The sequence below is a fragment of the Mastigoproctus giganteus genome, chromosome 1 (genome assembly GCF_048544385.1).
Source record: "Mastigoproctus giganteus isolate SK-2022 chromosome 1, ASM4854438v1, whole genome shotgun sequence".
Lineage (NCBI taxonomy): Eukaryota > Metazoa > Arthropoda > Arachnida > Uropygi > Thelyphonidae > Mastigoproctus > Mastigoproctus giganteus.
In genome coordinates this window covers 245115577-245140439 of record NC_143575.1, presented here as the reverse complement: position 1 = coordinate 245140439, position 24863 = coordinate 245115577, and the positions used below count along the sequence as shown (strand labels likewise).

Genomic DNA, 24863 nt, shown 5'->3' with positions numbered 1-24863 from the left:
AGACAGAGAGCCATCTACCATCACCCTCAGTGAGCAATCAGAGAGAAAACTGGATAACCAATTATAAAAACAGTTGGCAAACCATAAGATGGAAGCTTGTTTAGAAGACTTTATGTCAAACACGATCGAAAGCCTTTGAGATGTGAAGAGCAACTTCTTCTGTTTCACTGTACTTTTCCATTGAATTTGTCCATAAATGGATAACATAAGCCAGATTATCATCAGTCAGTCAACACTGACGGAATCCATACTGGCTATCGTTGATCATACGATCAACGATAGCCAATTCTCAAACTACCTTGAAGCCAGAAAGTTTCAAGGTAGTTTAAGAATTGGCGGTTAATTGATTTCTCCATTGCTTTCGAAAGAGAATTAATTGCAATGGGACGATAATTGTATGGGGGGGGATTTGTCACCCTTTTTTTTAGGAACTGGTTGGATATGACCAAATTTCCAAGCAGAAGGAAACACACCTTTGGAATACAAAAGTGAAAAAAGGGGGCAAAGAACAGGAGTAAGTTCAGGAGCACAGGTTTTGAGATCAAGTGGAGAAATACCATCAGGACCTGGAGCTTTCTTAGCATCAAGATTCATTAAATTCCTTTTGACGGAAGACCACAGGAGGCATTGAATGGAACATGTTGGGAATGATGGGGGGTGTTTTACCAAGATTATTATTACATGAGTTGGAAGAAAAATGGGATGCTAGCAGGTCAGCTTTATCCTTGCTGATGTAACAACAGAACCAACTGGTTTTGACAGAGGTGAAAGCAGAGATGGGCAAAAGTTGCGGCCAATATCTTTGGCAAGGGACCAGAATACTCAACTACCATTAGGGCAAGAAGCAAGTTTTCTACTCTTAGCCTCTTCAAAATCTAGTTTGGACTGACTAATAACTGCTTTACAATTATTGTGAACTTTGGTGTCGGCAGAAAAAGAAACTGAAGAATACGTAACAAGCCAATTACGATATGCAATGCTCTTCTCTTGAACAGCCTTAGCACATTTATTGGATAACCAAGGAGATAAAGGTCAAGATTTTAAAGTGGAGTTTGGAATAAAGCATTCCATTCCTACAAGAATAATTTCACTGACACGATCAAAAGTTTTGAAACAGTAATCCGACTAAGGAAGAGAAATCTCGCAGGTAATCCCATTTTGCATTCTTGTAATGCCTAACAATATGAGATTGGGAATAGCCATGAGATAAAGGCTCCATTGGAGAAAAGACAATCACCAATTTGTGATCTGAGGTGCCTAAAGGACCACCTCCTTCAACCATGTACTTAGAAGTGTTGTTTGTGAGAAAAAGATCAAGCGCGTTGGCTGTATGGTTAGGATTGTTGGGTATTCTTGTACATAAATGAACAATCTGTGCAAGGTCATTATTAATTGCAAAAGTCTCTACATCTCAACCAGTTGGGTCAGTGTGACTAAAATGGAAGGCAGCTGGAGTTGTGAGCATTTCACCAAGGAAAATTACCTCACTGGTAGGAAAGCTGGACTGGAGAAAGTCAAGCTGCATGAGAGGAAGTCAAACAGCTCCAAGTGATTAGTGGATTTGGGAGAACAGTAGAGAGATTTTAAGCCAGAGAAGATCGAAAACTTAATGTGGCCCCACACTACTTGGACTCCCTCCACTCGCTATCTGGAAGAGTGGAGGTAGCAAGATTATATACTAGCTGGTCCAGAAGCCTCCTAAAGAGTTACCAATAGGTTCGGTCTGGTGTACTAGCTAACTAGCGGCCAGCCTGCGAACACTGTTTTAGAGCTGTACCCTCAAAATGTAAGGAAGATTGGATCTAGTCATGATGTCCATCATAACTTCAAAGGTCATCAGTCATACTGCATCTAATGGAGAGAAGGGTTGACCGGAACTTAGCTCTGGAGACTAAACATGGTTTCCTCCACTTCATGCCTCCAATAAGCAAATTGGTGGTATTGCACCACTTGATGGAGTCATCTACCACCTAGTATTGCCTGGTAACACAGAGGGATGGCATTCCTCCATGTGGTGTGGGTTTTTTCACACCTCGATCCCCGCTTACATTGGTTCACACCTGGGTGGTCACCCAGAGAGTGCTTATGCATGGGGTTATATGCAGAATTACTAACAGTCACACCAATGTGAAAGTGCAAGCAGAGGGTTTGGCTGTTACAGACCATCTGGATTTCACCGATACACACATACTTCCAGTATGTGTCCTTATACATATATTTGAATAACGTTTAAAATAGTTGGAAACTGAATCTTTCATAATAGAAATAAAATGGTACAGCAAACATAAGAGGCAGCTAAAAGCATATTCCTGTACATGATGCTTGAAATATAACCATATGCAAATAAATTAGAATGAGAGTTAAAAATAAAAAATAAAATAATGCCAGCAATATGGCAAGAAAAGAGCAAAAATAGTCAAAAATAAACTTAAAAATCAAACCAACCAGGGAGGGAAGAGAGGGATAACAAGAGTAAAAATATTACAGCAGAAAATCTCTCAGATAATTTCGAACATCTAATTATAAGAATAATAATTCATTAAATTTTGAAAGCCAATTAAAATAGAAATTTAACGGCAGCGCCTCTGACCGGCACCGGGTCCAAATTTATGTGAAATATCACCAACAGAGATCTAGACCACTACAATAAAATAAAACAAAAATAGACTGACCATTACACCCCATCTCAACAGAGGACCACAAGGCCAATAATGGTCAGGGAATCGCTAAACAAATCGCCGCAAAGGCGAGTCGATCGAAAGATCGGTCCGCCACCCGATCCCCAGATCGAACTGCCAATGCAGGGGACCTGATGCAGCGAAAATTAAAAATAGAACAGATACGAGCACTCCAGTGCAAGACCATGCAACTGATGAAAGTAATCTTAACCAGTTTATATAGACGAAAAATGAACTATGGATGGCTGCACAGGCGCAGCGTTAGCGGTTCGCCCACTACGTCATGTAATATCCTTATACATATATTTGAATAACGTTTAAAATAGTTGGAAACTGAATCTTTCATAATAAAAATATAATGGTACAGAAAACATCAGAGGCAGCAAAAAGCATATTCCTCCACATGATGTTTGCTGTACCATTTTATTTTTATTATGAAAGATTCAGTTTCCAACTATTTGAATAACATTTAACGTGTCTTGTAATCAGTTGACAGTGAGTAGATTTCTTTCCAAACTCAAGAAGGCTGATTCTGCTGAGAGGAAAAAAGGAACCGGACACAAACGAGCACTAATGCTTTAAAAACCGAAAAGCTTCTTCATCTGAGCTGAAAGGAGAATGGGAAGAACATACAGGAGTGGTAGCAAGTGCAGTGACAGTCAGAAGACACCTCTTCAAAAATGGACTTGTAGCCCTTAGTCCTAAGAAGAAGCCCCTCCTCATACAAAAAATGAAAACAGCCTGATTAATTTGATTTAAGGAGTATGTCAAATGGACCCCTGAGCATGGAAGTCGGTTATTTTCTCGGATGAGAAGAAATTCAACCTGCGTGGCTCGGATGGCAGACAAATGATTCGCCGTAGACATGGTGAAGAATACCATCCAGATGGTATGGTGTCTGCAGTGAAATTCGCTACCAGCTAAATGATATGGGGGTGCATTTTGTATCACAGAGTAGGTCACCTGCAGTTCATAAAAGGTTACGTAAATGCCAATGGATACCTGGCTATATTGGAAGGAAAATTGCTGCCAACCATTAGAGACCATTTCAACTTACCAAGTAACTGCATCTTTCAGGATGACTCTGCTCCTTGTAATCGGGCGAAAAGTGTAAGTAGGCACTTCTGTAGTTACTTTAGCTTCATTTCTGCATTAGAGGTTCGACAGTAATATGTTTACATTTGTTATAGGTGAAAAAATGGTTGGAACAATGGTCCTTTACAACTCTTATGTGGCCAGGAAACAGCTCGGACCTATAGACAACTTTTGGCATCGCGTGGAATCTGTAGTTGCCAGATAGAAACCAAAGACCCTTCGTGAACTTCGGGAAGCCATAATTCGTGTTTTAAACCACGAACTATCAGTTGATTATCTTCGGAAATTGATCTTGTCAATGCCTCGACAGTGCACTGCTGTCATTAGGGCCAGAGGCAGTTCAACTAAATATTAGTTTGCACCTGGTGAATTTTTCTTTTCTTTTTTTTTTTTTTTTTTTCATTTAAAATGATAAACTGAAGCAAATTGAGGGCTTCTGATAACATTTCAGCCATAATTGTCATGTTTACCAAAACTGTTGTATAAAGGTTGCAAATTCTCATTTTGGAATATTTTGAGAGCACCTATCAAATATTATTTAGGTTTGTCTTAACTATTAATAAATATCTTTTGTTTATATTTCTGTTTGTGATGCCAGTCATTAATGTAACATACCATCGCGAAAAAGGGTTAGAAATGTGAAATTCCTAAGTGATGCACTTTCTTTGAACACGTGTGTGTGTGTTAGTCAATTTTATTTTATGGTATCTATCTGTAGGGAATTAAGTGTATGAGGACCAAACTAACATGTTAGTAAAAGTAAACTACCTTTAGCCTGTAAGGCCTATATAAAATTATATTAATGAAAATGTAAATAACATTCTTCCACTTGGTCATTAATCGTTTACTTCTTTGTGTGCTTTATATACACAAGGTACCGAAAAGTTCCCAAAACATATTTATAAAATAAATTGGGCTCACACTGGATCTTATCCGTCTCCTTCGAAGTAGTCCCCTTGCGACCTTAAAACCGTTCCTAACACTTCTCCCATGATTTGAATGCGTCCTGAAAGTCTTTCGTCAGTGTTCAGCACCACCTGCGATTCTGTTTGCATATCCTCCACGCTGTCAAATCTTCGATCCTTCAGCTTGATTTTCATTCTTGGGAAGAGGAAGTTGCAGGGGGGGCTAAGTCTGGTGAATGGGGGGTAATTGTCATGTTGTTGGATGCCAAAAACGGCACCACAGTGAGAGAGTTGTGGGCCAGCACGTTGTCATGATGAAGGTGCCAGTTCTTTGTGCGCCACTTCTCTGGACTTTTCCTCCTGACAACTTCCCTTAACTGCCTCAAGATATAGCAGTAGAACTTTGCATTGACTTTTGCAACATTTTCCAGGGTGATGCTCGATGATGAACCCCCAGTGCAATCGTCATCATCAACCGACATTCAATCATTTTTAAAGCTGTTAAACCAGTAGTAGGCCTGGCCTAAAGCATTGTCATCAAAAGCTTGTTTCAACGTCTTATGGATTTCTGCTGCTGTATCTTTAAGAAAGAAATAAAACTTGACGAAGTCACATTGCCGTCTCACATCAGCCATCGCAACAATCGCAAACTATGCAAAGCACACCACCAAAGAACTGCGCATAAATATTAAGTGACCCTATCCAGCCCGACGCTAGGTGGCACACTGATTCACAAAGGATGCATCCAGTGTTACCTAGCGCCACAAGTCAATACTAGATGTAGTTCCCATGCCACATTCGAATTTCGGGAACATTTGGGTAGCATCTTGAGTTACATACACCTATGAGCCAAAACATTATGACCAGCGAGTCTATACAAATCGAAGCAGCTGCAGGTGAACTATGGCGCGTGCACCGGTTGGGGCACGGTATAAAGAACACTTGATACTGAGCTCCATTAATCAGCATTACCCTTGTTCTTCAGATGGGAAAGGTAGCTGACTTAATCGAGTTTGACAAAGGCCAAATTGTTATGGCTAGATGACTGGGTCAGAGCATATCCGAAACAGCATGGCTGGTGGGGTGCTCACAGTCAGCCGTAGTTAGTACCTACCGAAAGAAGTATGGCATTAAGGGTAAAATGCTGCTATGGATAAAGAGATGGTTGAGTGGGAGAGGACAGAGAGTGATAATCAATGAACACTGGTCTTTGTGGATTAATGTTATAAGTGGAATCCTCCAATGTTGGTCCATTGTTGTTTTCTGTATTTATTAATGATATTGATTAAGGTATATCAGACTTAATGTGTAAGTTTGCAGTGATATGACACTAATGACAGTACACTATTGCAAGAGGATATAGAAACATTGAGCAGATGGGCTGAGAGCTGGCAACTGAAGTTTAACATTGACAAATACAAAATACGGCATATGGGTAGCAGTAACCCCAAAGTAACATATCAACTGTTTGGTACTACACTCAAGGTGGTAGAGAATGAAAAGGACCTGGGGGATATTGTGCAGTCAGATATGAAGTTTTCTGAGCAGTGCAGACAGTCTGCAAACGTAACTCATGATGTCTTGTCAATCATATATAGGAATTTTTCTAGCATGGATAGGCAGGTGATTGTTCCCTTTTATAAAGCAGTGGTCAGGCCACACCTTGAGTACTGTATACAGGTCTGGAGGCCTCATTTTAGGAAAGATGTAGAGCTGCTGGAACACGTACAGAGAATGGCAGCAAGATTAGTAAAAGGAACAAAGGATTGCTCTTATGAAGAAAGGCTTAAGATTTTTCAAATTACAGTAATTTTTCAAATTATGCAATCTGATTGAGGTGTATAAGGCCTAAAGAAATCTTGAATGGTTTGAGCAAGCTGAATGCTGATGGGATTCTTCTCTTGCCCAGATTAATTGCCTGAGGAGGCATAAATTCAAATTGAGGAAAGACAGTTTTAGAATAGATGTGCGGAAATTTGCTTTTGGCCAACATGTTGATTGCTGGAACAAACTTCTATCTGTCGTAGAAGTTGACAGCTTAAATAAATTCAAGGCAGAGCTAGACAAACATTTGGAGTGAATGGATGGGTGAAATGGGAAGTTTTGTTTTTCTTTTTCGGCTGTTGCTGTATAAGCTTGCTTTCTTGCATCATATGCTTCTACTAATGTTAACGCTTACTCTAATAACTTTTACTCAAACCTGGGCGCCTCCATAGCCAGGTGGGCAGGAGCAGCAGTACATAGCACACGCTTCTTGATTAGACTGGGGTTCGAGCCCATGACCACCAAATACGGAGGACGCGGAAAGGTCAGGGAATGACCACCGCATATCCCTGGAGCAATATGGCCTTAGTTGCCAATGCTCCTAAAAACCAAATAACAGCAACATACTCAAACCTGTATACTTGGTTTGAGTAAAAACTGTATGCATAGGATGCTACTTACGTGATAACTGTTTTTTAGTTTAATTAAAATGTTTGTTAATGCATTATTATCTTTTATTAGGAGAAAAAAGAAAAAGTTGAAGAGTTATTTGAGGAAGAGGAAGAAGAAGAAGAAGTGTCATCTGATGATGATAGAATTTATTCAAAACGTTCGAAACGTACAAGGAAAACTGTAAATTATCAGTTCAAGGAATTTGATGAATTAATAGCTTCTGCAATTCAAGAAGATATTTTAGAAGAGAGTGTAATTGGTATGTAAATCTTTTTTCTTTTCTTTTTTTCATATATATTTATATGTAATATACGTGTATTTCTAGCACATGTGAGTTTTGCACTGTGCTAATCCACGAAAATAACTTTTGCGACCATATCTTGTCTATCATATATAATTGTCCTTTCATGTATAACTGTCATAAGCTCTTAACCTTGCTGTTCACCAATTGCATTGTATTTGCATGGCTCAAAGGTGTTCTTGCTGAACAAAATTTATCTATGTAGAATTTGGAAAAATGTTTTATAATTTTTTCTAATATGTTGGAAGGAAGCTACTTACTTAATTCCTTCTTTGGAAGTAATTAGCTTCCAAAGAAGTGTGTGGTGTTATTAAATTAACTTTAAACCGATTCCTAAGTCAGTAACAATTCCTTACTTTACTGATTCCTCAGTAAACCACTCACTACACAGAAATGCACTCCAGATAGTTGAGTGCTTTTTTTGTGTATCATATTTTGATGCATAATGTTTCTGTACCATTTTACTTTTTGTATTTTATTTTTCAGCAAACATAGTTCAGTTTTGCATCAAAAGAAAGATTTGAAGTAGCTTCTGATAAGATTAAATCTTTTTCCCAGATTCTTAATCAATGAATTTTATTCAGCCAGAATGCAGTTGTGTGTTTAATTCCACCATTGTGTGTATATGTGTTGTTCTGTTTATTATATGAATAATTATTTTTTTGTGTATTGTAAATTACATTCTTAAGTTGGAATGAACACACCTTTATCTAAATTATGCTTAACTAATTAATTTAATGAAATTTAAAGATTACACCAAGAGAAATTCATTAAACTAAATTCAAGAACATGAACAGTTGACATTTCAGTACCTTCAGTGGTTAGCTGTGAATATTTTAACAATGGGCTAGCAGTTTTGCGGACTTTTTGATGTGAAACATCCTTGGGGATTGCCACCGAGTATATCTGATCGGTCACGGAAGTAACATCATCTACGGCTTCTGCCAGCATCACTTCCCACGTTCACACTACTAGTCTGTGCCGAGCACTCACTAGTAGTGTGATTAGAGCTCGTGACGAATTTTTCATGACCGGTATATCTCAAGTCAGCCTGATTATCATTCTAGCCCCCCCCCCTTTTTTTTACGATGATACTTGGATATGACAGTATCTCGAGTTCTAACGTTTTAGAATTTTTGAATAGTATGACATCATAATCATACTTCCTGAAGTAAGTATCGTTGCAACAATACAAATATTTGTCAACAATTTCTTTTTTTTGTCTTGCATTTTTGTTACATTCCATTGTTAGGTGCCCCTAGCTGCTGCGTATGTCATTTCAGGTACAAGATCGGTACTTCAGTCAACGCTATTTTCCAGAGACATTTAGATATGTTGCAATCACAAGTATACATCTCTTACTTTAGTTATCATAAATCCGTTGTATCTTGTCTTCCAGAAATTAAGAAAATTTGTGATTGTTCAATAAAATACTTATAATACAAAAGCTCTTATTTTTTTATTTCATAATCAATATACAAATCAGAATACTTAAAGAAACACGAAGGATTCTATAAAACCATCTGCTGCGCATGCTTGGCACATGCGCCACTTTTTTATTCGTCTTTTTTTTTTAACAACTAGAGAAATATAATGGATACATTTTTTTCTTGATAAAATTTGGTAGATGACTCCGTCAAGTGGTGCAATACCACTGAAATATTTCCCATATCATAAATAAAAACTATCACAAAACATTCTACAATATAAAAACAAATATTACATTAAAAAATGTTTTTTTTTAGGTAATATTTCTTTAGAAGAGTTCTTTAGCAAACTCTTCTAGAAATGTTACACAAAAATCACAGATTACATGAAAAAAATTTATTCTAAAAATTGCCATATACAATTTACTTCTTTGTTAATGTTGGTTGTCGATCTTCTACTTTGCTCAATAGCTGAGCGTTGATTACAGAGGAATGATTTGACGTAACGAACCGGATCAAATTGAAGCAACGGTTTTCCATTTAGATGTATGGTCACCACAATCTGCAACATGTTTAATTGTCAACATTATTCGTTCATTTATACAATTTTATTCATTACACTGAAAGCTCGCTCAGCTTCAGCACTGCTAATCGCAGTGGTTTCAAAGATATTTATCGCTTTCTTAATTGAAGAGGGAATTACACTCGATTTTAAAGATAAACTGTCTTTGACAAAATCTTTAAAATCATAAATTTTTTTGTATTTCATATTTTATCAGAAAACTTAAATTTCTTATTCGTGTTTCATCGTCTTGCCTCGGAGACGAAAGTTCTTTCAATTCCTCATCGTTAATAGTATCATTATTTTCTTTATTTAATTCAAAATTACTCTGTTGCATTAATAAATTATCCTTAATAAGGATAAGTTAAATGTGTTCTTACTTTCGATTTTGATTCCTTCAAATTCTTTCAACTTCAACGTGCTTTCAGTTTTAGCTTCACAATTTCCTTCAGAATTTTTCCAATTAGAGATAGCACTGATAGTTAGAATAATTAATTTATCTGCTTTTACTATAATGATGCTGCTACTTTATAAATCTTCTGAAAGGTAAGAGAGCAGGATGTCGAACATTAGTGCTAAATGGTTAAGAAATTCCAGATTGAATAGTCAGTTTAATAATCCTGAATATTTAACTTCCGATTCAAAATGTTTGCACAAAGCGGAATAATTCCTCCTCAGTTGCCATCCTCAAGTTTTTTTTTTTTTTTTTTTCCCTTTAATTATTGCCTGTATGCCATTATATTTTGGACATTTTCTTCACAATGAAAGCCTCAACACGGTTTCCAAATCTGCCAACATTTCATCTTCGGAAACTTTACTTAATATCTTAGTTGCCTCATTCCCTCCCCCCCCTCCTCGACAAAGCTATTGTCACTAGTTCTTTGAATACTGTGCAAAATATCGGAATCACTCAGATATTCAGCTACTGTGACCATGTACATATAGACAGGAGAAATTTACTGGAAAGTGTCAATCACTCACTTCTTCGAAAAACAGATGACTCTTTGTCAGAGTAAAGGGGAACCACAACACAGGTTGATCAGAGGCTATTGTTGTCGGGAATCTTCTTAATCCTCTGTGTCGGGAATCTTCTTAATCCTCTGACTGGATATGGAAAGCATATTAACTAGCAAGACTCCTCGGAATGGGGCTGCATATGAGGTAAGAACAATGCATACAAAGTTGTCTCTAGTAATCCATTCATTCTACGGAAACTATTTAAATGTAATTACCAGGGGGAATTTAAAAAAAAAAAAAAACTCAATAAAGAAGTTTGTTAAACAGAGGTCCGACTGTAATTAACTCCAAAATGAAGCAATTTTAAAATACATAACTGATCAATTGTGCTATTAAAATGCTGGGAATGGGGTCCCGTTTGCCCCACCATAGTTCCAGCTCTGGATACTCAATAATTAAATTCAGTATTTCACTTGTAAAATAAATGATCATTTCAACAATGAGCTCGCAAATTTTCAAAAAAAATAACAATGGGCTCTCGCTAGCCCACTAAAGCTCACCACTGGATACCTTTGAGCTTCATTATCAAGACAACAATGCTAGGAGAATAAAGATGTAATTATAGCTAAAGTATAGCTTTAAAATGTTTGTTACACGCACTGTTACATCTTTACTCCTCCAGGCTTAAGTGTTGTTATCTATCTTCAAAACAGAGCATGAAAAGGTTCTGAAATGCCTGTATACTTGAATGAATTTGGTTTGAGGTTTTTTTTTTTTTTTTTTCCTTCTTTTGTAACCCTTAAATTTCACTAAACTAATTAATTAAACATAATATACTTGAGATTTATATTTATTAAGAATTTAATTTAATCTCATATATGCCCTTCACACATCATAATGTACATTATTCTCTAGTTTTCTGTTTTGTTTTTACTTTTTTGTGTATTTCATCCTTTTAACTTGCCTCTGTTTCCCACTTATGTTTATATAAGCAGCAGCCTGGAGCGAGAGGTGCTGGGGGTTTCAGGGATGTATTAGAGCAGTGGTTTTCAACCCTTTTTTAATAACGGCACCCCTAAGAAATTTATTTTATTTTACAGCACCCCTACTCAATTTTCTGCCTGTTAGATCCAATTCTCTTTCTGTATAAATCCATTATATATATATATAATATTAAAAAATATATGTATATGATATTTATTACAATAATATAATTATAAAAATTACATTTCATAATACAAATTATATATATATATACAGTATATAATTTTATTCTTTATATAGAGGTACTAAGTAAACATCAATTATAGATCACCACAAAATTAAAAAGATACTGTACACCTTTTTATAATGAAATAAACATATAAATTAAAAAATAATAATAAGTTTAAATAACTTAAACCTAAATTACTTGGCACCCCTGGAATGTTGTTGTGGCACCCCGGTTGAAAACCACTGCTGTGTTATAGTAACTAAAAATAAGAATAGGTGGTTTTTTTTTTTTTTTTTTTTGTTAGTTACTGTGCCCATAATGTACCTCCCAAAGTTTTTGCACTACTCTGATCAAAGCCCGAGGTGGGATTCAAATCCACGACCTTTGGGTTGCCAGGCAGGTACTTTATCCACCCGACTAGCCCGGTCGGCCGGTGGATGTATACTTGCATGTATACCAATGCTAGAAGTATAGTAAATAAATTTGATGAATTTGAAGTGTTGCTCAAGACATCAAAGACAGATATCGTTGAGATATCAGAGACGTGGTGTCACAGATATTAGGAATGCAGAATTGGAATTTGGGGAGTACAATGTAAACAGAAAGGATAGACAGGATGGGGAGGGGGGTTATGCTGTTAATTCAGAAAAACATGAAATCAAAAGAAGTGCATCCAGTTGATACAGATCGACTGTAGTTTGGTGTGACGTAAGCACTGCGAAAGCAAAAATAAGAGTAGGTGTGTGTGCTATAGGCCTAATGACTCGAATGAGTACAATGAACAATTATACAGAGAAATAGAGTGGACTAGTAAATCAGAATGTATTATAATTTGGGATTTTAACTTCCCAGATATTGACTGGAACTTGTGGATTGGTCACTTGCACACTAGTAAGACTTTTGTGGATTTCTTGGATGATTGTTTTCTGTAGCAGCATGTTTGAGAGGCAACCAGAGAGGGTAATACTCTTGATCTGGTTATTAGCAGTGATCATTCGTGTATTAAGAATTTGTAGATAAAAGAACCACTAGGTGGCAGTGATCACAGTGTACTGATGTGGGATTTACTTAAAGATATAATTACCATCAAGGGTAAAGGAAAGAGTTTTTGCTTCCATAAAGGTGAGTACAGTGTCTCAGACAGTTTTTAAATTCTGTACAGTGGGATCAACCAACAGCAAATTCTAAGTGGAAAGCATTCAAGGAATTAATCGTGGAAGCTACTAACAGTTTCATACCTATTAAGAAATATTGTTCAAGGTTTAGGCCTAAATGGTTGTCAAATGAACTAATGAGACTCATGGCAGACAAGGAAAATGCATGGGATGCATATAAACATTATCAAGCGACACAGAAGCCTATGATATATATATATGTATAAGCTAGTCTGTAATCAAATCACAAAGGAGGTTAGACAGGCAAAGGCAGATTACAAGAAATCTTTGGCAAAGGATGCTAAGAAAAACAGCAAGGATTTCTTTATTTATGTAAACTCTAAAAGGAAGGGGATGACTCTGATTGGTCCCCTTCATATCAGTGGTTCAATGTTTATGATCCTGCTCAGATAGCAAACAAACTGAATGAGTATTTTGCATCTACATTCACACATGAGGAATTATTAAGTATTGAAAATGGCAGAAGGTTATCAAATTGTAGCAGGATTCTTAATGATTTTGTAATAACTGAGAGCAAAATGGAGGAGAAATTGTTGAAGTTAAACATAAGAAAGGCACCTGGGGTGGATGAGTTCTATCCAGTTATATTAAAGGAGGTGGCATAATTATGAGAGCATCCTTAGCCATAATTATGACAGCATCCTTGGACTCAGAGGAGGTCCCCACGGACTGGAGATGTGCAAATGTATCCGCAATTCACGAAGGGAGTGTCAAAGAGTGACACGAGTAATTACAGTCCAGTTAGTTTAACTTCTGTTCCAGATAAAATAATGGAGTCACTGGTTAAAGATGCATTGCAGGATCATCTAGACAAGACTGCAGCAATAATTCAGACACAGCATGGGTTTGTTAAGGGAAAGTCTTGTCTGACAAATTTGATTGGATATTATGATGTGGTTACAAAGGAACTGGATACAAAAAATTATTTTTATATCATATATTTGGATTTCAGGAAAGCTTTTGACACTTATGTCCATGGGAGACTACTAGACAAATTGGAGCAGAATGGTATTAAGGGTAAGTTGCTACAATGAATAAAAGGATGGGTGAGTGGGAGATGATAGGGTGGTAATCAATGGGTGCTGCTCTTCGTGGACTAATGTTATTAGTGGAGTCCCACAAGGTTCGGTGTTGGGTCCACTGTTGTTTTTCATATTTATCAATTAGCATTAGCATTAGTAGAGGCATTTGATGCAAGAAAGCAAGCTTATGCAGCATCAGCCAAAAAAAAAAAAACCCACTTCCACTTCACCCCTCTGTTCGTTCAAAATACCTGTCCAGCTGAGCCTTAAACTTATTTAGGCTATCAACCTCCACCACAAGGGATGGGAGTCTGTTCCACCAACCAACCACCCGCTGGCTAAAGGCAAATTTCCGCACGTCTATCCTACATCTGTCTTTCCTCAATTTGAATTTATGCCCTCTCAGGTGATTTTTCTGAGCTAGAGGAAGAATCCCATCAGCATTGAGCATGCTTAAACCATTCAAGGCTTTATACACCTCTATCAGATCACCTCGCTGGTGCCTAGTCTCCAGACACTGTAATTTGCAAAACTTAAGCCTTTCTTCGTAAGAGCACCCCTTTGTTCCATTCACTAATCTTGTTGCCCTTCTCTGTACTCGTTCCAGCAGCTCTACATCCTTCTTGAAATGAGGCCTCCAGACCTGTATACAGTACTCTAGGTGTGGCCTGACCATTGCCTTATACAATGGAATAATCACCTCCTTATCCCTGCTGGAAAAATTCCTGTATATCATTGTCAATACTCCATGAGCTACTCTTGCAGCCCGTCTGCACTGCTCAGAGAACTTCATATCTGCCTGCACAATCACCCCCAAGTCCCTTTCATTCTCTACCTTTGTCAGTGTAGTACCACAGAGTTGATACGTTCCTCTGGGGTTGCTTTTTCCCATGTGTAGTACTTTACATTTGTCAATGTTAAACTTTATTTGCCACCTCTCAGCCCATCTGCTCAACCTTTCCAGATCCTGTTGCAGCAGCATAGTGTCAGTAGTGTCCTTGACAACCCTGCCAACCTTTGTATCATCTGCAAACTTGGACATTAAGCTTGATATACCATCATCAGTATCATTTATAAATACAGAAAACAATAATGGACCCAACACTGAGCCCTGAGGGACTCCACTAATAACATTAGTCCACGATGAGCAGTGTCCATTGATTACCACTCTCTGTCTTCTCCCCCTCAACCACCCCTTTATCCATAGCAGCAATTTGCCTCCAATGTCACACTGCTCCAATTTGTGTAGCAGTCTTCCATGTGCAACAGTATCAAAAGCCTTTCTAAGATCCAAGTATATAATATCAAAGTTATTCCCTGCATCCAGTTCTTTTGTGACTGCATCATAGTATCCAATCAAATTGGTCAGGCAAGACTTCCCCTTAACAAAACCATGCTGTGTCTGAGCTATAACTGAAGTCTTGTCTAAATGATCCTGCGGTGCTTCTTTAACCAGTGCCTCCATTAATTTTCCTGGAACAGAAGTTAAGCTCACAGGTCTATAATTACTTGTGTCAGCCTTGGATCCTCCTTTGTGAATTGGGGTCACATTTGCACATTTCCAGTCTATGGGCACCTCCCCTGAGTCCAAGGAAGCTCTCATAATTATGGCTAAGGGTTTGCTTACTTCCTTTGCTGCCTCCTTTAATATAACTGGATAGATCCCATCCACCCCGGGTGCCTTTCTTGTGTTTATCTTCAACAGTTTCTCCTCCACTTTACTCCCAGTTATTTCAAGATTCTGTAGCTTACTGCTAGAGTTGAATACACCTCTGGCATTCCCCTTGCTGAATAACTCCTCATGTGTGAATGTCGATGCAAAATATTCATTTAGTTTGTTAGCTACCTGAGCAGGATCATCAACAGTTGACCCATCAATATCAAGTGGACCAATCTGATTCATCCCCTTCCTTCTAGAGTTTACATAAGTAAAGAACTCTTTGCTGTTTTTCTTTGCATCCCTTGCCAAGGATTTCTCGTAATGTGCCTTCGCCTGCCTAACCTCCTTTGTAACTTGGTTGCATATCAACTTGTATCTATCATAGGCTTCTGTGTCATGTGTTAATTTGTAAGTATCCCATGCATTTTTCTTCTCTGCCATATGCCTCATTAGTTCATCTGACATCCATTTTGGCCTAAACCTTGAACAATATTTCTTAGTTGGTATGTAAAGCCTAGTAGCTTCCAAGATAAGTTCTTTGAATGCTTCCCATTTTGAATTTGCTGTTGGTAACATCATCAGTTGGTCCCACTGTATAGAATTTAAATACTGTCTCAGTCCATCGTAGTCGCCTTTACGGAAGCAATAACCCTTCCCTTTACCCCTAATGGTAGTTACCTCTTTCAGTAAATCCCACTTCAGCACACTGTGATCACTGCCACCTAGTGGTTCATTTATCTGCAGATTCTTAATGCATGAAGAATCACTGCTGATAATCAAATCAAGAGTATTCCTCCCTCTAGTTGCCTCCCGAACATGCTGATGTAGAAAACAATCATCCAATAAATCCACAAAAGCCCTGCTAGTGTGTGAGTAACCAGCCCCCAAATTCCAGTCAATATCTGGGAAATTAAAATCTCCCATTATAAGACTCTCTGATTTACTGGCCCACTCTATTTCCCTGTACAGTTCCTTATTATACTCATCAGAGTCATTAGGCCTATAGCACACTCCTACTCTCAATTTTGATCTCCCAATGCTTATGTCACACCAAACTGACTCAACACTGCACTGTCCAGCGATGTCGACTGGCTTCACTTCCTTGGTTTTTATGTGTTTCTTAACTAATAGCATAACCCCTCCCCCCTTCCTATCCTGTCTATCCTTTCTGTAGACGTTGTACTCCCCAAATTGCATTTCTGCATCCCTTATATCTGTGTGACACCACGTCTCTGATATCCCAACAATATCTGCCTTTGATGTTTTGAGCAATACCTCAAATTCATCAAATTTATTTACTAAACTCCTAGCATTGGTGTACACGCAAGTATACCTGCACCTGTTTCTATTCTTAGCTACCCTAACACAACCCATGTGTTTACTTGTACCGCAATGGCTCCCAGCAGTCTCTGAAATACCATGCATCTTGTTTTTCAGGCTTCTGCTCATTCTAATAGAAGCAGTGCAAGAATCTGTTTCACCTCTGCCAGTGGCTACTGTCAATCTATTGGTCTTTGTCTCCCCCCAAGCTAGCAGTTTTCCGACCCACCTAACACTGCCTCGATAGCATCAGCAAATATTCTTGCACCCTTTCTATTTAAGTGTATCCCATCCCTGTAGAAGCAATCTCTCCTGTTAACAAGTACAGTCCAGGCTGAAAAAAATTCTACCCCTTGAGCCTTGCACAATCTTTCCAGGGCCGAATTGATATTGATGAATTGATATTGATCAATGATATTGATGAAGGTATATCAGTCCTAACGTCGAAGTTTGCAGATGATACAAGGTTGGCAGGGTTGTTAATGACAGTAATGGCAGTGTGCTACTGCAACAGAATCTAGAAAATTTGGGAAGATGGGCGAGAAGTGGCAACTGAAGTTTAACATTGACATTTGCAGCAAAGTACTGCATATGGGTAGTAGTAACCACAGAGGGATGTACCAACTGTGTGGTACTACAGTTAGGGTTATAGAAAATGAAAAAGACCTGGGAGTAATTGTGCAGTCAGATATGAAAATTTTTGAGCAATGCAGACAGTCTTGCAAGAGCAGATCATGGGGTTTTGTCAATAATACACAGGAATTTTGCTAGCAGGGAAAAGGAGGTGATTATCCTTTGTATAAGGCAATGGTGAGGCCACGCCTTGTGTACTGCGTACAGGTCTGGAGGCCTCATTTTAGGAAGGATGTAGATTTGCTTTAGCGCGTACAGAGAAGGGCAACAAGATTGGTGAGAGGAATGAAAGGATCCTCTTACCCAGAGAGGCTTAAGTTCTGCAAATTGCAGCGGCTGAAGCTAGACACCTGCGACGTGATCTCATTGATATGTATAAGGCCTTGAATGGGTTGAGCATGCTGAATTCTGATGGGATTCTTCCACTTGTTCAGATTATGAATCTAAGGGGGCATAAATTCAAATTGAGGAAAGACAGCTGTAGAATAGATGTGCGGAAATTTGCCTTTGGTCAGCAGGTGGTTGATGGAACAAACTTCCATCTATCGTTGTGGAAGTTGATAGGTTAAATAAATGTAAGGAGGAACTGGACAAACATTTAGAGGGAATGGATGTGTGATTTTTTTTATTTTTTTTTTTGGATGATGCTACATAAGCTCATATGCTTGCTTTCTTGCATCACATGCCACGATTACTATTACAACCCTAGAGTAATAGGACTCTCTGCCAACTGTATAATGTAAATATTTTAATGATTCTCTAATTTGATATCCTGTACTGAAATATATAAACTTTGAGATGATTAGCTAGATACTAAAGTCAGTTTCTTAAAAAATCCATGTAATTCATTCTCTAAATTAGCATAACAATTGCAAAAGATAAATGGAATAAATTTTATTAAATCTTTGTTTGAGCCAATGTTAAAAAAATAAAAAACGTAAAATATATCTTGTTGACCTGTCGAAAGAATTAACATCTAACTTTAAACATTCATATTCAAATTTTCCTTTAGTATTTTGCATAACTCTCAGTAAAGCACCAGTCAGCCAAAGCTCTATCTAATTATGAGGCATATTATTCAAATCTGTGTCTCTTTGCCTTTTTTTCCTCTGAAGATTCAAAAGTCCTTATTATTGGAGACATTGATTCTGTTAAAACGAATTATCTTCTCTGAGGAATTATTATTATTATTATTATTATTATTATTAGCCATATGGTGCAAGGAAGCCTGAAACTTATGCTGCACCAGCCAAAAAAAAAAAAAATTCCCGAGTTACCCTGAGAGAGAGAGAGAGAGAGAGAGAGAGAGAGAGAGAGAGAGAGAGAGAGAGAGAGAGAGTCAGAAATAGAAGGGAATCACCAAGAAAGAGAAGAATGATGATATCCAGCTCAGGACTCTGGGTGTGCCAAGCCCATACTCACCAGATGTGAGCCCCTATCACTGAACTCTAAAAATAAGCTTATGGAAAATGTTGCCCCACATGCCAACTACTTTTGGTTGATATATTTCTCTGGCAACATCTGTTTAAAGGAACATCTTAAACATATTGGCCATTAAATGTAGGCATCTTTCACCATGTTAAAATAGCAACAAGAGAAAGTGATACTCTTAGCTGATTATTAGTAGTGACACTTCATGAATTAAGAATCCCCAGATAAAGGAAGCACTAGATGGCAGTATATTGATGTGGAATTTTTCTTTCATAAAGGTGGCTATCAGGTTCCCCCCCCCCACACACTCCAGTGCTGTTGTTGGGCTTAACGACACAAGGGCTACTGAGGCCAAATTGTGTCTGTTCATTGTTTATTTACAGGCAACATAGGCAGCATTTTAAATGATATGCTCTTGTACAGGTCAATATATTTTAGGTACTTCAAAAATTCTTCTATATTTGCTTAATTTCCTATGAAGTGATATAAATCATGAGTGATGTTCAATGTGGAGAGAGATTGAAAAGTGTCAGAGTGGGTGGTTGAATTAGCATTAGCATTAGTAGAGGCATTTGATGCAAGAAAGCAAGCTTATGCAGCATCAGCCAAAAAAAAAAAAAAAAAAACCCACTTCCATTTCACCCCTCTGTTCGTTCAAAATAGCTGTCCAGCTGAGCCTTAAACTTATTTAGGCTATCAACCTCCACCACAAGGGATGGGAGTCTGTTCCACCAACCAACCACCCGCTGGCTAAAGGCAAATTTCCGCACGTCTGTCCTACATCTGTCTTTCCTCAATTTGAATTTATGCCCTCTCAGGTGATTTTTCTGAGCTAGAGGAAGAATCCCATCAGCATTGAGCATGCTTAAACCATTCAAGGCTTTATACACCTCTATCAGATCACCTAATCACCTCCTTATCCCTGCTGGAAAAATTCCTGTATATCATTGACAATACTCCATGAGCTACTCTTGCAGCCCGTCTGCACTGCTCAGAGAACTTCATATCTGCCTGCACAACCACCCCAAAGTCCCTTTCGTTCTCTACCGCTGTCAGTGTAGTACCACAGAGTTGATACGTTGCTCTGGGGTTGCTGTTTCCCATGTGTAGTACTTTACATTTGTCAATGTTAAACTTCATTTGCCACCTCTCAGCCCATCTGCTCAACCTTTCCAGATCCTGTTGCAGCAGCATAGTGTCAGTAGTGTCCTTGACAACCCTGCCAACCTTTGTATCATCTGCAAACTTGGACATTAAGCTTGATATACCATCATCAATATCATTTATAAATACAGAAAACAATAATGGACCCAACACTGAGCCCTGAGGGACTCCACTAATAACATTAGTCCACGATGAGCAGTGTCCATTGATTACCACTCTCTGTCTTCTCCCCCTCAACCACCCCTTTATCCATAGCAGCAATTTGCCTCCAATGTCACACTGCTCCAATTTGTGTAGCAGTCTTCCATGTGCAACAGTATCAAAAGCCTTTCTAAGATCCAAGTATATAATGTCAAAGTTATTCCCTGCATCCAGTTCTTTTGTGACTGCATCATAGTATCCAATCAAGTTGGTCAGGCAAGACTTCCCCTTAACAAAACCATGCTGTGTCTGAGCTATAACTGAAGTCTTGTCTAAATGATCCTGCGGTGCTTCTTTAACCAGTGCCTCCATTAATTTTCCTGGAACAGAAGTTAAGCTCACAGGTCTATAATTACTTGTGTCAGCCTTGGATCCTCCTTTGTGAATTGGGGTCACATTTGCACATTTCCAGTCTATGGGTACCTCCCCTGAGTCCAAGGAAGCTCTCATAATTATGGCTAAGGGTTTGCTTACTTCCTTTGCTGCCTCCTTTAATATAACTGGATAGATCCCATCCACCCCGGGTGCCTTTCTTGTGTTTATCTTCAACAGTTTCTCCTCCACTTTACTCCCAGTTATTTCAAGATTCTGTAGCTTACTGCTAGAGTTGAATACACCTCTGGCATTCCCCTTGCTGAATAACTCCTCATGTGTGAATGTCGATGCAAAATATTCATTTAGTTTGTTAGCTACCTGAGCAGGATCATCAACAGTTGACCCATCAATATCAAGTGGACCAATCTGATTCATCCCCTTCCTTCTAGAGTTTACATAAGTAAAGAACTCTAGAGTTTACATAAGTAAAGAACTGTTTTTCTTTGCATCCCTTGCCAAGGATTTCTCGTAATCTGCCTTCGCCTGCCTAACCTCTTTTGTAACTTGGTTGCATATCAACTTGTATCTATCATAGGCTTCTGTGTCATGTGTTAATTTGTAAGTATCCCATGCATTTTTCTTCTCTGCCATATGCCTCATTAGTTCATCTGACATCCATTTTGGCCTAAACCTTGAACAATATTTCTTAGTTGGTATGTAAAGCCTAGTAGCTTCCAAGATAAGTTCTTTGAATGCTTCCCATTTTGAATTTGCTGTTGGTAACATCATCAGTTGGTCCCACTGTATAGAATTTAAATACTGTCTCAGTCCATCGTAGTCACAGGCGTCTCCGTGGCCAGGTGGGAAGGAGCAGCAGTGCATAGCACACGCTTCTTGATTAGACTGGGGTTCGAGCCCGTCACCACCAAATACGGAGGATGCGGGAAGGTCAGGGAATGACCACCGCATATCCCGGAGCAATATGGCCTTAGTTGCTAATGCTCCTAAAAACCAAATAACATAACAAACCATCGTAGTCGCCTTTACGGAAGCAATAACCCTTCCCTTTACCCCTAATGGTAGTTACCTCTTTGAGTAAATCCCACTTCGGCACACTGTGATCACTGCCACCTAGTGGTTCATTTACCTGCAGATTCTTAATGCATGAAGAATCACTGCTGATAATCAAATCAAGAGTATTACTCCCTCTAGTTGCCTCCCGAACATGCTGATGTAGAAAACAATCATCCAATAAATCCACAAAAGCCCTGCTAGTGTGTGAGTAACCAGCCCCCAAATTCCAGTCAATATCTGGGAAATTAAAATCTCCCATTATAAGACTCTCTGATTTACTGGCCCACTCTATTTCCCTGTACAGTTCCTTATTATACTCATCAGAGTCATTAGGCCTATAGCACACTCCTACTCTTAATTTTGATCTCCCAATGCTTATGTCACACCAAACTGACTCAACACTGCACTGTCCAGCGATGTCGACTGGCTTCACTTCCTTGGTTTTTATGTGTTTCTTAACTAATAGCATAACCCCTCCCCCCTTCCTATCCTGTCTATCCTTTCTGTAGACGTTGTACTCCCCAAATTGCAGTTCTACATCCCTTATATCTGTGTGACACCACGTCTCTGATATCCCAACAATATCTGCCTTTGATGTTTTGAGCAATACCTCAAATTCATCAAATTTATTTACTAAACTCCTAGCATTGGTGTACACGCAAGTATACCTGCACCTGTTTCTATTCTTAGCTACCCTAACACAACCCATGTGTTTGCTTGTACCGCAATGGCTCCCAGCAGTCTCTGAAATACCATGCATCTTGTTTTCCAGGCTTCTGCTCATTCTAATAGAAGCAGTGCAAGAATCTGTTTCACCTCTGCCAGTGGCTACTGTCAATCTATTGGTCTTTGTCTCCCCCCAAGCTAGCAGTTTTCCGACCCACCTAACACTGCCTCGATAGCATCAGCAAATATTCTTGCACCCTTTCTATTTAAGTGTATCCCATCCCTGTAGAAGCAATCTCTCCTGTTAACAAGTACAGTCCAGGCTGAAAAAAATTCTACCCCTTGAGCCTTGCACAATCTTTCCAGGGCCGAATTGATCGACAAGGCTCTCATCATATACTCCCTCCTATCGTGTCTGGGCAGAATTGCAGACATTTCAAATTCAACATGTAAGAATGTAAGAGGACAATCAACCAGAAAATGACAGACTGTAAGTTGGGTCTGACAGGATGAACACTGAGGTGGGTTTTCTTCCAATAGTAGGAAGAGATACGTAAGAATAGTGCGTCCAATTCTGAGTCTTGCCAATACCACTTCCTTTCTTCTGTTTTGTCGGAAGCTAGAGAGCCACAGCTTTGGTTCATGTTTTATCTGGTAAAGTTTATTGTTGGTGTTACTTTTCCAGATCTGTGACCAGTTGTAGAATGTTTTGCATATGACAGACTTATAGTCGGTTTAAGGAACCTGACGATGTTGTGAGAAAGTGGGTTGAGGATGTTTAGCAGCAGTGTCAGCACTTTCATTTCCTGGAATACTAGGTTGACCAGGGATCCGGCAAAAACTAATTGACTGATTGGACACGCTATGGGAGATTAATTGGGATGAATGTGTTTCAAGACAGGATGGGAAGATGAGAAATTCTTCCTTATCGCAGACACAGTGTTGAGGGAGTCTATGTAAATTATGGCAGGTGAGATGGAAAGCTCAATAATTTTACTAAGTGCTAACTTGATGGCATATAATTCAGCAGTGAAGACGCTGCAGGCTAATGGCAGTGAGACTGTAGCAGTAAATGAAGGAAAAACTGCAGCACCACCTACCGTACTGGCAATTTTCGATCCATCAGTATAGATTTTATAGGCATGGGAGCTACCCCAGTGTAGGTCACAAAGTAACTTATTCACTGTGTTAGAGTGAAGTATTTAGACATGCTGTTGTTAGACATGCTTTAGATTACATCTTGTAATCTAAAGGTTTACAACTGTTTCATATGGTGTGACAAGGTTTTTGTTTCATTAAATGAACTAAAGGAATGTTTTGGTGTTGTGTTATCAATGTGGGACTAAATGAAAAAAACTGGTATAAAGATATTGGTCTGAAGAATAGACAGACAGACATTTAACTTTTCATGAATGTATTTAGCAGGAAGAGATGTCTGCAGACATTTTGGATGTTGCATCTCTGCCTACCCACAAAAGGAATTCAAAGTAGGTGCTTTAAAGTAAAAAATATTTAATATTTTCTTCCAGGAAGAAATATTGCAATATAACTTTTGAAATGTTTAGTTGTGCTCTTTTATATTTATATTTATATTTTTATATTTATATTAGTTTGTGTAAACCCAAAAATAAATAATTTTTGAATGTCACATTTCACCTAGTAATTTTTATAATTATTAGAGCTGGACTGCAAAGAATCAATAGTACATTAGTATATATTTAGTATTTAAGATGATTTGACTGCCAAAATAAACAAATTACATATTAATGCATACATAACCTTCAAAAAAAATTTAAATTTTCCATGTTTTTTGAAGATGCCAGAATGCAACCTGACCCTGAGGGTGACAGATTTTTGAAGTTCTACTGTTCCGATTTCGATAAAGCTATAATGGTTCTCTAATTTGATATCCTGTACTGAAATATATAAGCATTGAGATGATTGACTAGACACTAAAATAAATTTATTAAAAAATCCATGTAATTCATTCTCTAAATTAGCATTACAATTATAAAAGTTTTTAAATCTTTATTCCTCATGAAGACTGTTGTACAGAATGGTGCAGTGTGCCATTAGGAACAAGTTACTGCTATGTATAAAGGGATGGTTGTGTGGCAGAAGACAGAGGGTGGTTATAAATGGACATCACTCTTGGACTAATTAGTAGTCCCTTGGGGTAGAGTTCTGAGGCCCTTACTGTTTTCAATTATTAACAAATATTACGAAGGCATATCATGCTTATTATCTAAATTTACTGATGACACAAAGGTTGGCAAGATAGTTAATGACAGGAATCAATGTAGGCGCCTCCGTAGCCAGATGGGAAGGAGCAGCGGTGCATAGCACACGCTTCTTGATTAGACCGGGGTTCGAGCCCGTCACCACCAAATACGGAGGATGCGGAAAGGTCAGGGAATGACCACCACATATCCCAGAGCAATATGGCCTTAGTTGCTAATGCTCCTAAAAATCAAATAAACAAACAAACAACATTACTACATGGCAATACAAGAAATGTAAATAATTTTGATCGTATGTGTGCTGCTGCTGCTACTACTACTTTGGCAAAACATATAAATGAAAACTTAATAAGGAACTGTACATTTCCTATTTTTTCCCTCTTACTAT

General features: G+C 38.3%; 1 protein-coding gene across 1 annotated transcript in view; it reads left to right on the top strand.

Annotated features, from left to right (window-relative positions):
* LOC150091724 (uncharacterized) overlaps nt 1–24863 on the top strand; it is a 515450-nt gene that overhangs the window by 424050 nt on the left and 66537 nt on the right. Inside the window, exon 14 of the mRNA XM_090369463.1 lies at nt 7184–7373. Coding sequence (XP_090225589.1) covers nt 7184–7373 — 190 coding nt within the window. The remainder of the gene's footprint in view (nt 1–7183; nt 7374–24863) is intronic.